The 16,955-nt window shown below is 33.5% G+C and overlaps 2 protein-coding genes across 2 annotated transcripts; one reads left to right on the top strand and one right to left on the bottom strand.

Annotated features, from left to right (window-relative positions):
- The first annotated feature begins 845 nt into the window (after positions 1-845).
- On the top strand, positions 846-2,094 carry LOC108195716 (LOB domain-containing protein 27). Its single transcript, XM_017362689.2, has 2 exons — positions 846-1,675; positions 1,785-2,094. Exons 1-2 carry the CDS (start codon positions 1,032-1,034, stop codon positions 1,882-1,884), a joined length of 744 nt encoding a protein of 247 aa, XP_017218178.1. The 5' UTR covers positions 846-1,031; the 3' UTR covers positions 1,885-2,094.
- Positions 2,095-7,677: 5,583 nt separating this feature from the next.
- On the bottom strand, positions 7,678-15,463 carry LOC108193909 (uncharacterized). The gene is made up of 12 exons (XM_017360758.2): positions 15,322-15,463; positions 13,941-14,116; positions 13,790-13,820; positions 13,671-13,684; positions 13,522-13,572; positions 12,969-13,038; positions 11,309-11,381; positions 10,881-10,948; positions 9,414-9,537; positions 8,352-8,391; positions 8,164-8,231; positions 7,678-8,008 (listed from the first exon to the last, which is right to left on the bottom strand). The coding sequence occupies exons 2-12, from the start codon at positions 14,064-14,066 to the stop codon at positions 8,002-8,004; spliced, it is 672 nt and encodes a 223-aa protein (XP_017216247.1). The 5' UTR covers positions 14,067-14,116; positions 15,322-15,463; the 3' UTR covers positions 7,678-8,001.
- Positions 15,464-16,955: the final 1,492 nt, after the last annotated feature.

The following is a 16,955-nucleotide window of genomic DNA, read 5'->3' as shown; positions in this document are numbered from 1 at the left end:
GGTTGCCATTTAATATATATAAGTAGATAAGTAGATAAGTAGATAAGTAGATTAGACATGGATCAACAACTTTTACAAGAGTAAAGCGTAATTTGTCTAGATATAAGTTAGAAGTGATATCACTTGAAAAGTTGAAATATTCATGTTCATAATTTTTTGTAACAATACAAAACTTTTGTTTTAATCATTGATAATTTTTTATTAAAATCATAATTAGGATATCTCATTTATTTTTGAACAAAATTAATCCATTCATATTAGAATGAAATCTTAGCTTTCTCCTCTATAAATTTATTTGAGTTTCACCTATTTTAATTTGAAATAAATCTTAAAATGAAACTAAGTTGCGGGCAAGATTAGTCAACTCTATCAAAAGAAACATCATCATGATCTAACTTTTTTGCCTTTTGTTTTTTAAATAAATATTTTCTTCGTCCTTTTTTACATGCCTATTTTGATTTTCGGGGAGTTAAATTGACCAATTTTTGACTAATTAAACAGTACAAATTATCTACTCATTATTTTTAAAATCCCACAATTACATATTAAAATAAACAAAATATACTTTCTAATGATATAATAATTATTATTATTTTCAATTATATAATATATATAAATTTCAATCAAGATATAATTAATTTAACTGGTCAAAAGTCAAAATATACAGGTAAAAGGGGAGATTTGATCAGCTTAGCAATTTTGTAATTAAGAGCGCCACGTACAACACTCTTGCTCTCAGCTTGAATCATTAAACCGACTCTCCCCGAAAATCGCATTCTCAGCTCAAATTTTATAACAAGTCAAATTTCAAATATCAAACCCCAACAAACCTCACACGTGTTATCAACTCATTAATCATCATACACTAACCAAACCCACCACCTCTAATTGTCTCTTAATCTCCACATCTCCAAACACTACTCTTTCCTATTCCATCACCTAGCTTTCACTACAACTAGCTCAAACCTAAGATAAACTTAACATAACATTTATTTCACCAAGTAAAACAAACCCTTGTTGTTTTTAACAAAATGAAAGTGAAAGGAGGCCCAAACAAAGCCTGTGCTGCATGCAAGTTCCAGAGAAGAAGGTGCTCTTCAGACTGCCCTCTAGCACCCTTTTTCCCAGCTGATCAGCCCAAAATCTTCAACGACGTGCACCGTCTTTTCGGAGTTTCCAAGGTGATCAAAATTCTCAAAAAAATGAGGAACGATGATCAGAAAATCGATGCCATGAAATCCATTATCTATGAGTCCTACATTCGCGAAAAATTCCCTGTTCATGGCTGTTCCGGCATTATTTCACAGCTCAACCAGGAGCTCCAAAAGGCCACCCAAGAGCTCCATTATGTCCGCGCGCAGCTTGCAATGCTGAGAGAAAATAATTCTCCGTCGTCTCAGATTATGAACTCGTACGATCTTTTTAGTGAGATTAATGAAAATGGCTCTGCATTTTATACTGAACAGTCGGCAGATGAAACCAAATGTTTATTCAATCGTAATAATTATGTGACCGATGATAACAACAAGCTGTTAGAAATTGAAACGCAGCTCGGTGGTTCGTGTGCGTTTGCTGTGACTCCTAATCAAGTCGCGGAAGGTTGTGATCAAGATTATGATATTTTGAACTTCAATGCTATCGATGATTTACCATCCAAGGAAGCCTGTGAATCGAGGTACATAGAATAAGATCGACAATTGTAGTTGAAAAATAGTTAATATAGTGAAATGTTATTGTTAACATCGGCTCTGAACCAAAACATGCTTAATTTCACATGTTTGCAGCTCAGAATCAACGTCTAGAGATACGAAACTACTGGAACTGGGACCAGAGAGCGAACTCAAGAATGCAGCTGCATACTTCAGTCTCATGAACATTAACTAATTAATTGTACTTGTGAGTTTATGATCAGTACAATAACATTATAACAGAGTTCTTGTTCAGATTAGAAATTATATGATCCGTTCTGTCAAGTCTGGTTCGCTGCATCACAAGGGGCAATTGTGAGCTAGCTGCTTGCTGCTAGATTATATCCACATTTTCTTCATAATTTGTTTTGGTGGATTCGGTGAAAAACAATATTCAATAGTTCATCTGTCGTTACTATTTCAAATGCGTACTCATGCAGATCACACGTCTAGTTATTTGTAAGAGCTCAATCATCAATTAATGATACCAGGACATATGATGATACCCGTAAATTTTGGTGAATATTATTTCATTATATAATGCACACACACAAACTGATGGTCTTTCCAGAAACAGCCTCTTCATTTTCTCGAATCTAAGGCAAGGACAGCGTATATCTTACCCTCCCTGTACAGTGCGTTTAGTGGGACATACCGGGTATGTTTGTTTGTTTATGTCGTTGCACCTCCAGGCAATTTATGGTTTTGTGGCATTATACTGAATCATCAACTTGATCTTTGTAAAAACATTCAGGCAAGCTGGATCGGATTAATGTGTGACAATCATGGAAACTGATAAGATGATAAATCCATGGATTGATGTTTTCAGAGAGTAGGTCCAGTGTTAGCTTCATCATACCATCTTTTTATGTTCTTAGTTATGCCAATTCAATCTGGGTGAAAGCACAAAAGCCACAAACGCTTTAATTTGCAATACATTCTAACCAGGGGCCTTGATACCTCAACGTATATTCATTATTCACCTCACCTGCTTATTTCCTGATTCCCTAAGCCTGGACCATCCTGATTGATTTGGTGTCATATTGAACTGACAAGGAGAACTTAATTTAATCTTATAGCCTCATCATACGAATAAAGTGATTACTTAAACCCGATTGATGGCGGGCACTGGTTCAAATTAAGGGGACAGTAACAAAGTTTAGGGACCAAAAAGAGGTGAGAATTTGGTTTGAAAGGATATTCATGGACCACCTGACTGATACTTTGAACACTTGACACAAAACATTCAATGATTCCAGTGCTTTCACTCTGAGTGTATTGTTAGTATTGCAGAGACCTCTCTGCTTTATGTTTATGCATAAGATTTAAGTAGACCAGGAGGTTTGCATCTTACTCCATGTCAAATGTCTTATTAACAAGGAGCCGTTTTGCTGGACTGAATCTTACAGCGCTACATCACCTTGAGGCTTTAGCAGATCTTTCTGTAACATTCTCCTTGACCAAATCTCTCAACATTTTACTGCATTCATATCGAAAAAATGGTAAAATTAGGTCGATAATATGATTCCAGATTGTGTAGGTGTCATTTCGTTTTCCTTCTCCTTTTTCTTTTCCATGCCAAGTTATGCCTTATTTGATATCTGTAAAGGAGCAGAATATGCCAAATGAGGGATGATTTTTGGCTTGTCCATGAGACATTGTCACTTTCAATTAACTGCACTTTCGTTAAAAGAATATCAAGTCCCCCTGTTATCTTATCAATTTTGTCCAAGCGTTACTGAACTACAAATTATACTCATGTTTGCTTATTATAGTATAGTATAGACTCAAGTAGAAGTAGAGGGATTGCTCAGTTAGCTTCTATGACTCTGCCAGCAGCGGCACAAAATACTATTACAAAAAAAATAATGAGTGTTAAAATATTACATTCAGTGGGAACCATTAATTAAAACCAAAGCTAGAGGGTGGGAAGAGCTGTTCTTAGGCAATAATACCACATAATCGCCTGGATTGCCGGGGTCCTGCTTTTTACATTATCCTGTAACAGCCCTGTCATCGTTTTTCTGCTGGATGACACCGTCGTGTTATTAAGTTACATTTATAGATGTTAATTTCTTTAAGATTATCACGATTGTGTAATTACAGAACATAATAGTGCTGCAGTAAGGATTGTTAAACTATTATAGTTACCAAACGTAACAGTGTTAAGCCACCGAACTCTTGAGACCTTAGGAGGAAGACTTGTCAGGATCGTAAATACTATATTTAACAAATGCAGAACGCTGTTATAACTCAAACACAGATGGTAGAGCAAAAGGGCAGAGCCATTTGCAGAAATTAGGTGACTGGTCTTGATTATAATATCGACATCTGCACGGAAACCGAAGCCTTTTTCCAAGTTTTGGGTATGTAGTAAGCAATAGGAAGTGATAGTGAGGTCCCCTTTGAACGGCTGCATGAAAATGTGCTCACCAAAGCAAAGCTTGGGTTCTCCAGTGGACCCCTTATTGAGCTAAAGCAACAAGGTATAAGAAACTTTATTAGCCAATCTTTATCAGACTCACTCAACAAAATCTTGATCCTAGTTGTGCCTCTTATAATACAAATAATCCTCAGTTAATTTCATTCACCATAGCCTTAACTAAAGCTGATTCTTTCCTTCTGCTTATATCTGGACCTGCTGCTTATATATGGTCACCCTCATGATTGTTTTCACCTTATCATTATTCTTAAATCTCGTTTTCAATGGCCCACAAGCTTGTGTTGCAGAGAATATATAAAGGGGTTGAACAAGGAGAGTTGGCCATGGTTGGAAGCCGTAGAGTTTCGAGGGGTCTGTTGGGAGCTGTTTTTGCGATGGGGATACTTTGTTTACTGTATTTTGGGATGACAAGCAATCAACCAGGAAGCTTGGCTACACTTACTGTTCCATCAAGTCGAAGTTTCGGGCTCATAGGGAAACAGAGGAATGCTGGTCATGGTGCTGCTAAATTACATTATGTCAGTAAGCGAAGAGTGCCTAATGGCTCGGATCCTATCCACAACAGGTACATCACTCAATGGCCTTCTATTTGTTTTAATTCTTTTTTACAGTTGATTGAAGAATTTTAGTACTGCAATGCTTATAAGTGATTTTCTCAGTCTTGCAACGCGGTTTATTGATAATTCCTTCTGTAGTTTCTATACTATACAGAGAGGACCTAAAGATGGAGTACTTGTAGTTAGGTCTGAGTGTGTTAAATTCATATTTCTTGTATGTAAAATTTCATTCAGAATTAGGTATAAAATTGATTCCACATATGTTATTATCTGATGCTTATGCACAACCTTGTTCTGAAGTATTTACTGCCTCTAGTCTCTTGATTTCTTCTCTTTTCTCACATATGCATGCGCTATGTTTTGTTCTTCAGAAGAGCAGGGAAGTCTACTCGGCCGCCTGTTCGAGTATGAGCCTCTCAAGTCTTGAGAAACTCCAAAACTAGTAGAAGCTAACCATCACTGAAATTTTGAAGGAAAGAAAAGCTTCGTCTGGTATCAGTTTGGAAAGCTTGAAGTAAAACATTGTTGTGCCCTCATTTTGTAAATTAACATGGGATTTCCCTTTAGATTTTTTTTCTTCTTCTTTGTCACCAGTGGATATTGCTTTTAGGAAAAGTACATTGAATATGAGAGAAGTATTTATTCAAATTTTACATATTTTACTCCAATTATGGTTTTGGTCTATCGATCTCCTCTGCCAGTGATTTGCCTCGCGGTGGAAGCTCATCTGCTTTCAGGCGTAGAACATCAGGGTTAGAAGAAAGAAGACAGTCTGAGGTAGATCAAATACATTAAGGAGATCGATGAAAGAAGCCAGATAATTTACCAGGAGGAATCAGATTCTGTCGAACCTTCTTTCTGTAAAACAAATACACGACCATTAAGAAAGACTACTTTTGAGGAATCCCATCAGTATTTTAAATTCAGAGAAATTAGATATTCCGGAGCTTTTTTGCATAAAAAAGAAAAACCAGTAGATGCAGGAGGAATGCACTAGTCTCAATACAAGCTTATTGTGTATGCATGCATGCATACATGCATGATATTGTAAAAAAAATTGAGGGTCTTTGTATTGTTTGCTTTATGATTATTACTTGATTGCCTTTAAATTTTCATGGAGTGCATCTGTGGTTTCTTACTAAAGCAATTCTCTGCTCTAAAGGAACTTTAGTAGTTTTTCCTCTGAATTATACTACTAACATATAAGCATAAGCCCTTTTCCAGCAACTTAACATTTTGGGAGATCGAGTTGGTAACGTCAATTCAGCATTTGAATTTTGAGGGGCGGATTAACATATTAGGAGTCGAACTTGAGACCTCCGCCAAACTTAGCTCTAATACCTGAGAACTAATCCATCTAACCTTAAGGTGTTAGAGGAAGGCCCAAATGGATCTTATGTTATATTTCAACACAAAGGAAGAGAAGACCTGCAGAATTTTAAAATGCCATGTAAATGTTGCAACTTAAAATGCAGATTAGGCAATAATCCACAGTCATTACTTGGTATATTTTACAAGTTGATTTTGTTAATATTTTTGTTAAGTGAAAAGCAATTCTTCTACTGCAGCTTCTTTTGCCTTTCGCTTTGGCTTTTATTTGCTTCTTTTTCTGGTGTGGATTGATTTGATTCTTGATTGTTTCAAGAAGCAAAGACCAGTGGTCTTAAAGTTAACTGAGATTTATAATTTAGGAGGCCCTGTCTTTACTTTTTGGCTGCATATACTAATCACATTTCAAGATTCAGTTTTTTATCTTTATCAAATGATATATTCATATTCATATTCAAATTATAAGTATGAAATTGTCCATTTTTCACAAAATGCTGAACTCTGCAGTAACTAAACATCCCCTTATATTCTGCAAATTATCCAAAGTAGCAGGAGATTTCAACTTTTCTCGCAGAATGGTATATTCACCTCTGTATTTTCTCGCGGAAAAATGGTCTTCCGCGAAAAATAAAGCCGAAGATGAATTTTAAATTTTGAGTTATCCATCTGTAATCTACTTGACTACTTCAACGATTGTGATTTCAGTAGGCTTATATTAAATGTTCACAATTGTGGCCAGGACTGATACTGAAATCCATAATTGTGAGTGACTATGCAACATTTATTTACATATTGTTTTGTAGGATAATTGAATATTATTTCACTTCTTTCAAAGAAATAAAGCTAAGCTTTATTTGCTTTACCATTCTCCCACACCAGCTACAAGGTTTAAAGGGCGAGCATGTACAACAAGCATGCAAAGTTAAAATTAGGTACAACTCAACAGCAAAGCTCACTTTTTCATGGGTACTACGGCCTTGGCCTTAGCCTTAACGTTTACATACTACTAAACCCATATGATCTACACTTTAGCAAAGCCAATTTAGTCATCTTAAAGAATTTTTTTTTATTTTTTTTTTGTCACAAGTCATCTTAAAGAATTTAATAACACTATTGTTACTCTTATTCATCATCCTAGAAATCATAAATTTAAACTAGTTGGTCCCATCAGGATTAATCAAGAATTAGTTGGTCCCATCAGAATTAATCAGGAATTTATCAAAGATTTGTTTGGATGGATCAGGATTTTCAGTCAAATAGGAGTGCAATAGGCAAATCAATAAAAAATTTTAAAAAATTAATCAGGTATTTTTGAAAAATACAGTCCATTCAATATTATGATTTATGACTAAATGAACAAACAATATCCTACAAATTTATGGGTGGAATTAAAATCTACATTCATTATGATTTGTGAATTGAGGGAGAAACAAATTTTGTTCGAAAATAATATCAATCAAATATATTACAATATTTAGCTTTGAGAAAGTTAAATATATAAATAACTTTTTATGATACCATAGAACTATATTGTTATTCAAAAACAATATATTGTTTATAATATATGTAGTTTGAATATTGTTCTTACAAAAACTTCAAAAATTCTTAAGCTTGATGCTTCTGTTCACAAGTGGACAACATTTTCATTGAACTATATTGATATTCAAAAATAATAAATTCTTGAATATAATAAAGAAGCCTTCATTACCAAGGAAGTCTCTAAAAAATCAACCTCATAACTTGCACAATCTGAAATCCGTCCGTCTTCTTTTACTCCCGCAGATCACATCATCTATATTTTATTTTATTTTATGAAATCTCTTGGTACAAATAAGCTTTGAACACTAAGCCCCTAATTTTTAGAAATCAAAACTTCATTTCCACTTTCCCTCTCCCACAATTTATAGTCTAAACTTCATGATTGTTTCCAGCAAACTCGTCAACATTAGGATGTAGAACTGCTTTGATATGGCACGATTTCCATTTATGCCCTGATATAAGCAGAGCAAGAATCACAATAATTTGGTAAATACGTAGATTGTAAATTTGAAAACAATCTTTCATAAAAAGGAGGATAAAAACAACACTAGAAGGACATGCAATGGCTATCGTTACTCTAAGATGATATTCCAAATAACAGGCTTACCTGCTCATGTAAGAATTATCTGTTGTATCAATAAGTAACTGGTCTCCAGTTAATATGTGAGCTGGTACCTAGATATCATATGAAAATAAAAAGATCAGAACATTGTATAATTCAAGAAGCTCCAGAAGATATAACTTGAGATGGCCTGGGTAAAATTGAAGTCTTTTTACAAGCCTTGAAAATCTGACCTGAATAGTTAGGCCATTGTCCAACAGAGCCTTCTTTGTACTGCAGAAAGTGAAAAGCCATGAAAACACCCAGTTTCAGTTCTCAATAGAGACGAGCATTTAAAAGGATAAGAATGGCCTTCAGCTATCATTATCAGGCTTCCAAGAGCTAAAAGATATACATAAATTGCCTTCTAAACAAGGTGTCTAGCATATATACTAGCATGTAAACAATACGAAGCACAGCCCATCAATTAACATGCATATTAACTGAACTATCACTAATATCAAGCGATATTATTATTATTATTATTATTATATGTGAGTATATATCCTTTGTCTTTTTGTAAAAGTCATTTTAGAATCTCACAGAGACCCGTCTCTATCAATGTTTAGATTAGTTGTAAGTGACAATTTAATTCAAAATAATACACAACTCCCTGAAAAAGTAATTAAAATATGATATTAATACTATATATATTACAGCTATAAAATAAAATAAAACCAAAAAAAAAAGATAAATACTTCAACTGATATGATTCAATGTTATTATACTTGTATATTTATGTAAGACTTTCATTATATATGTAATTTGTCATTTTGACTGTTAAGAATGTAAGAAGATTCTCATTATTGTTAAAGATTATTTTTGTAGGGTTAAATAATGGAAGATAATTAATAATCAAAAAATAAATTAAGGGTTAAACCCAAATTATCAATATGATAAGATGCATTTCAAAAATTTTATCAATTTGGTTTGCACATCTTTCATAAGTTACGGTGAATGAAGAGAATTTCAATCAAGCATGATATACCAAAAAAAAATAAAAAAATTATATGCGTACTCTGAATGCATAAATTTGTAATCAACAAGAATGAACTAGTATCAAGTAATTATTAGTTAATTATGTAGTTGTAGAAAATTGAACCCGAAAAGAGGATAAAACAAAATTTGGTACTACAGGGATAATTATGTAGATGTAGAGTATCAATCTAAAATAGGGGAGAATTCAAGTTCGATACCATTTAAAGGGAGTTGGAGTTGTTAAAGAGTATAATAAGATAACAAGAGTGCTAACATACTGAGGAGTGGCTCCAATGCCCCTAACCGGAGCTGGTGTTTCTACAACAGTGCATGTCACCCTTGGAGGAACTGATGCAGACATTGGTTTATCATCATACATTTCAACAGTGACGGACATATCATCTGTTCACAAGGAAATTTGATAGTTAAGCATTACCATGAACAAGTAACTTATTAAAATCTGTATTTGCTAGCAACAATCCACATGAAAATTGCAAATATCAATGCTAACATCAATTTCAACACAAACTTCTTCTGGATATTCATTAATAGGGACACAGAATAAGTGTAGAGGAGAAACAGCAAAGCAGGTCGAGCAAAAAAGCCTTCAACGATTTATTATCGATAGAGCCTAAAAACCTGTTTGTTAAATAGGAGCAACAATCAGCCATTGATCTACCTAGAGGGTCCTTAGCTACCAAGAATCGATCACTAACATTATTCTTTATACTCGACGTACCAGACTAGTTCACAGGTTGCATATTACACTATAATGTTACTAAACATATATATAAAATAAATGATATATTCCTCCATATATACATAATCTAATGCCAAATTTTCTAAACTGGCAATGACTGATAATATAATGATGTAGTTTGTCACCTATACTATACTAGTACTGAGTTTTTGTTAAAGAAATGAGGACTGCAATTACAATATGTACCTGAGCACAAGGGCATAATACATTTAACAAAACCAAAACACATATCAGTTATGGCTACAAATAAAAGAGGCATAAGCCATGTATATGAAGCCCAATCCACCTATTTACTCTCGGTAGGTGTCTGGTGTGCATGATTAGGTATAAATATTAAAATGAACCAAAATCCAGGCATAAAGCATTTGCAAGCTCAGCCAGTGTTTCTTTACTACCTAAATGTTGCAGATGATGGTTAGAGCTTCTCGTAAACCCCGTTTTTTTATGATTACTGCTTATATTTTAAACAAGTGTTAGTGTTACAATATTATAACAGAGTTATCAATTTACTTACCTAGCTAAGCACCCCTGGACAATGATATAACGAGTGTGCTTACTCGTTTAAACCATTATGCACATTACTACTGTAGCACTATATTGCCCATGGTTTGCTGAATGTAATGTCTTGAAATGCTACTAGTCCACTACTAGGTCGCTTCTAAGTTCTAGGAACACCCAAATTTGCAATAAGGCACTCTTCAGCAATCTTATTGGAAGACACCTGGACTCAGTATGTCATGCATACAACAGTAGTTCTTTAAGCTTAAAAGAAGCTCTGAACCAAAGTTGCAACACAATTCCACAATTGTTAAATCTACAATAGTAATATGTTAACTTCTTATATTATTCGTGTCTTGATGAATGCATTTCAATTATAAGTAAACATATTGTAATAGGCAGAAGACTACGTCATTAGAGATACTACTAGATTAATAAATAAGTGGAAAGACTACTTCAAAACATATACTAATAGGCTTATTATTACCTTTTAAATATGCAAGAGCTCCACCAAACAGTTCCTTGGGCACTTCCACTTGATTATATGTACTAGGCCTAATTGCAAAACATATTTATCAATTGATTGATTCACAACAAAAACAAGCCAATGCACTTAAAGTTATACTTTATACTCCCTCAGTCCCTTTAGGATGTTAACATTTGGGAATGAGGGTTCGGCACGCATTTTAAGGCTCCTATATAGTATAGTACATAAATTATTTTAATTTTTTTCCTTTTGAATAAAAATTTAATGTTTAAATTTTTATTCAGAAAAATAAATTTCAAAACGAAGTTATAGAACTATATTTTATGTACGTCTTAAATTGTGTGTCAAGCAACGGAAAAAATACTCGTAAGAAATGGAAGGGACGGTGGGAGTAATAGTTTGGACTTATAAGAACGGGGTGTACTCACTCCATTAGCACAACAGAGTCAGTTTCTTCATCCGTGTAAAGGTACGTGTATCTCTTTTGTTCAACATATACTCCTGCAAAACATTACATCAAAAAATATTTTGTTAATATCTTGCCAGTTAACACCTTAAAATATCTTAATCAAAGTTAATTTATACGTTAAAGATAAATTTAGGGTCTGTTTACGACTACTGTTTAAAATTGTTGTGCAGTTAATAGTAAAATAAATTATGTTGCTAAAATCAAATAACTATTTGGTATTTTTCAATATATGAATATTCTAAGATATAATATATATTCTGTCAAAAAAAAAAAAGATATAATATATATTAATAGTCTCTCCGTCCCAACCAATTCTTTACACTTTCTTTTTTTGAATGTCCCCCAAAATTCTTTACATTACAAAATTTTCCAGGAGTAACTTTTATAATATAAAATTTTATCTCATCCACCACTTTCATCCACTTTTTCATATTTATCAATAAAATATTGATTGGTCCCACCAATTACCCACTTTACGTTCTTTTTTACACTACTTATACACTTTTCTTAACCTCCGTGCCCATCTCATATGTCAAGAACTGAGAGGGACAAAGAAAATAATGTTTATGGTGATGTTTGATAGTGAAAACTGTGACAGCTTCCCGCAAAAGCTATAAAGTAGCTTTTTCCAAAAGCGTGGGGAGACTCACAACTGGTTTTAGTTTACCAAATAGTTTTTTACCAATTTTTCAGCAAAAAGCTATTGTTGTCTATAACCCAAACGAGACCTTAGTGTTTTTTGACAATTTATATGTTAGAACTAGCAACGAATGTAACATAGGAACACAATCAGTTGCTTAAAGTCAGGGAAATCCTAGTTAAAAATTGTTTTAACAAGACCCTGAAAGAAGTACCCAGAGAACATAAAATAGAAAATCCACATGTATGTCAACCCCCGACATTCCCTATCAGCATTTGAAACTAGACTTAATAGTAAAGAGCAAAAGAACAGGTCACACAAATTACAAATTTATAATAAAACTTTCTTTATTTTATTTAACATATAACATGGGTAATTTCAATTACCAAATTGGCCTATTTGACCAAACAAAAGTTAAACTAGGTAACTTGGCCTTTTATTCAATAATGTAGTTTCGATTCCATGGAAGTACTAGGTAAGATATATGTACTACAGGATTGCTTATGAACTTCCACTTTAAGTATGTATTAATAGTAAATTACCTAGACAATAATTCGTGATTCTAATACAAAATTCACAAATCAAAAATCAAAAAATCTTTCACGGTTTTTAATCAACATCAAAATATCAAACCCTATAATTTTAAAGTTGATACACTTTAGTAGCACAGTTATACCACAAGTGACTTCTGTATATTAATTTTAATTTTATAAACCTAAAGAACATATATTGAACATAGGTGCGGGTATTGTTCTTTTAGCAAACCGGCATGTTCCATTTCCAAAGCAACTCATTCTGCTAACTAATCTTATGCTCTTATCATCTAATAAATTGATTTCAGTTAGGTTCATTACACAAAAATATGTATGTGATTTGAGGCTCTAAAAGGTTTGGCCTATTAAACAGATAAACAGTAAAAACTAGCACATTTTTTATATAAAGAAAAGGTAGGTTCAAGGAGTATATTCGAGAGGTATACTTTCAATTGCCTCATCTGTCCGCAATCTTTCATTGACCTTATTTCCGCTATCAACATCACGAAGCTCAACCTGAGAAGTGAAATCATAGGAGGGAGTTTATTCAAAGAGGTGCCTATAAAAAATAAACAAGTAAGGTAGGAGAGAATAATACAGGCTCAAAGATGCATGGTAAGTTAATATCTAAATCTAATCTTAAGATGAATGCTTTACATGTAATGGGCAAAAAGTACTGAAGTCGAGAGTGTAGGTACGAAATGGTACCACTTTAAAAAAACCAATACTACAACGGTACCATTGAAAGTATCTCAAAAATAAAAGTAGAATATGAGCATATGATTGCAAACCGATGAGCACAGCTTCAGTTGATATTAGTAGTACAATCATATAGTTTGTTGGAGGCACTGGGTTAATAACAAAAAACAACTGAATGTTATGAGTTTTAAATCACAGCAGATTGATTGACCTTATAAAATAAAGAGTGTTTTGTAAATTAGAGGCAAGGGGTGTAACATATGTACATAAAACAGCAACAAGAGGCAAAAAGCAAACAACCTGTATGAGAGCTCCTCCTTTTCCTGGTGTCCTATGCATCATTTTTACGACCTAAACCCCAAAATGTAACATATATAAACACACTCACTGAACCATGATACGAAATCATAAAAATATAATGACGATTCTTTGAAAGGACAATTCAATACCTGATATATTTTTCCTGAGGTGGTTGGTTTGTTCAAGTCCGGAAAAGGTAGAAAACATAAACATTTAGCATAAATTTAGAGTAAAAAGGGGTAGAAAAAAACAATGACTTAACCAGCACCTTTTCTTTCAATAACGTTTCCTGGTCTGACCTGCACAAGAAGCGATTCTTAAGAAATTGATTCAAAACTGACTAAATTCTGTATATTACCTTAAAATTAAAGACTACACGTGCACTTATATATAAATAGTAGAGACAATGCAGTAATTACATCAGAGCCGCAAAATTTAAGGCGGAGCTGAGTGGAAGACCAAGGAGTGGAGAAAAAGAGGCCAGGTGCCGCCGACGATCTCCAAATTCGACTGCACAAACTTCTACTCTTCTGAATTATTGACATTGACGAATTTCTTCCTCGGTGCTACTATGTTCACTCCTCTTACCTTTATTCTGTAGAAGAACAACCCCGTTAACAACCAAGCTAATTTTTACCAGATAACTAAGTCAATGACTTGCAGATGTCAATGGTGAACACTAAGTCAATATTAAGCCCTTAATTTAAGAATGCACGTTGATACTGTGCCTAGGCTTATCTGGTTTTTAACATTTGTGTTCGTGCTTTTGCTGAATTCTCAGTGCAGTATACTTGGACTTGTTTACTCACGAGTTATTATCAGTTTTTGTTCTTGATAGTCTAAGTTGTAGCAAATCCTTGGTTTCTTTGCCAGAGTTTTAACTTTGAATTATTTGTCAATAGTTGATCTTTCTTATTATGCAGCTTCTAGCAGCTCACAGTTTCAGGGTCTGCTATCTTTTTCTCAATAAAACAGTTGCGACAAGCTCTTTAAAGACCAAAGAGGACTCAGATTCCAGTGGCATACAAGATAAACAGCACATAACACCTTGAATGGGGATTCATTTTCGCATTTGGTTAATATAAAGGCACTGTGGACAGACTTTTCTTTGATGAAATTAACATGACGTTAAGAACAGATATGCATACTGTACACAACTCCGGAAGAATTGCCTGCCTATTTAACGATTCTTACAGGACATTATGAACATGATGGTGGTTGACATCTGAATGAGGAACGCAATTTGCAGGGTCAATTCTTTCGGACTCCACAACAGATTTAGGGAATTAAAGTGTCAAGCCCAAATCAAAGATGAGTTGAGTGTTCCGTAATTTCATCATAAAAGCCAGTAAGTGTTTTGGTAGTTAAGTTTTCCTTCTTCGGGTCTCATTTATTTTTACCAAAAACCAGGTATAAGGACCACAATACTACTGTAGGTGCATAAATTTGCAGATTAAATTCAGATGTCGGAAATAAGGGTATACGAACCTTTTTGAAAACAAACCGGAAGGGAATTCTATTTCACAAGGTGATTGAAGAACTACTCATTTACAAAGTTCACTTCCCTTAACTCGTGTAATTGGCAATACTAATTACTAATGTATTACATGTTCTTTCACTAAGTTATGATTATTCATCACTAAGTTAATACTTCAAAATAGGATTCAGAGCGTCAGTCATATGATGCAGGTCTATTAACAGATTTTCAAACTCACATACACAACGATTCATAACACATACAAGCTCTACTTAAAACCATAAACATGTAAATGTAATAGAACTTTGAAGCCAGATAATTACCTCGGTCCAGAGAATTGAAGCGCACAAATGATTCGAGTGGGGGAGATTAAAATTCTGAGCTAATTTGGTGCGTTGAGCTAGGACCTGAGCCCAATAGTTCCCTTGCTTTTTTGCTAGATGGGAGCCCATTATATGATTGTCCGGAAACAAGGCAAATTGATACATGTGATCAGGATCCGTTTAATTATTGGAATTAAATTTTTTATATGTTTAACTATTATATTTTCAAAGTCAAACAATTGTGAAAATAAGAGATATTGCAAAAAAATTCGTGCATTTCTTTACTACAATGAAATTAAAATAGTATTGTTTGAATGTAGGAAACTATTTTAAGAAAATGGTATTTGGAAAATAATATGAATATAGGTCGTTTGACTTTTTTTTTACATATTTCTAAATCAATTAATCGTACATTTAAAATTATTATTTTTGAAAACATTTTAATTTGCAAAAATATATAATTAATATTATGATGGAAAAAAGAAACAAAAAATGAAAAAATTTAGCTGCGGTCAAATCGAGTGGTATAAGTTTTAATTTCATATCACTCCCCCGTACTTTAATACTCCCTCCGTCCCAACCAATTCTTTACATTTTTCTTTTTAAAGTGTCTCATCCAATTATTTTCATTTCAAAATTTATTAAAAATAGTCAATGGGTCCCCCCCATTTCTCTATTTTTCTTTCTTTTTCAAACTATTTTTACACCCACCATCTTATTTTTATACATTAAAGAGGTGTTTGGTTCATTGTTAATGAGCCCGGTTAACGGGAATCGCAATCTCAGTCCCATGCATAGGTGTTTGGATTAGTTATTTGGTGCTATCGAATGGGAACCCCAATCTTCTTAGGTGGTTAAATCATACCCTCATTCTCATACCCTCCATTCTCATTCTCGATTCCCAATCCCGACCTTAATCCAAACATCCCCTAAAAATCAATAAGTCATGCCACTTCACCTATTTTTTTTTTCTCTTTTCTACTATTTTATACTTACTTCTTAATCTTCGTGCCCAACCAATTTGATAAGAAATGGGAAGGACGGAGAGAGAGTGAGAGAGAGTATGATATATCATATAAGAGTTAGTTTTATTCGATTCACGTATTAATAAAGAGTTTTTTTTTTTAACTAATAAAGAGTTGTATACAGACTTTAGCCACATTTAGAGTTTAAAAAAAAAATTGCTCCTTTTTCGATTTGGTCTAACTTTTCTTGAGTAATATTGGTTTTATTTTTTTTCCTTTTGAATTGTTGAGGATAAATTCTCTCTTGTTGTGGTTATGTTTTGAAATATTGCCCAATATTCTTTCCTCAATGATTTTATTGTCATTTTCGAAATTAAAACTCAAACATGTTTATTAATTATGCAACTATTTATTTCAGTTAAAAGTATATATTGTATATATGTATATAGGCAATTGCTTAAATAGAAAGCACTAAAATAAAAACTAAAATGAAAACGAAAAGAAACTATACCTAAATTACCTCACTCACCCCTGATATGTCATCACCTACCTAGAGCCCGCTCTTATCCCAACTCAATCCACCCAGGTCCGCTAGGGCCTCGCTAAGGCTCTCCACATGCCCTGAACAGACTCCAGACAGTCTTAAATATGGATGACAGAAAAAACCGA

This window comes from Daucus carota, chromosome 7, assembly GCF_001625215.2.
Source record: "Daucus carota subsp. sativus chromosome 7, DH1 v3.0, whole genome shotgun sequence".
Lineage (NCBI taxonomy): Eukaryota > Viridiplantae > Streptophyta > Magnoliopsida > Apiales > Apiaceae > Daucus > Daucus carota.
The sequence above is the reverse complement of the archived record's forward strand: the minus strand, read 5'-3'. Positions and strand labels throughout refer to the sequence as shown.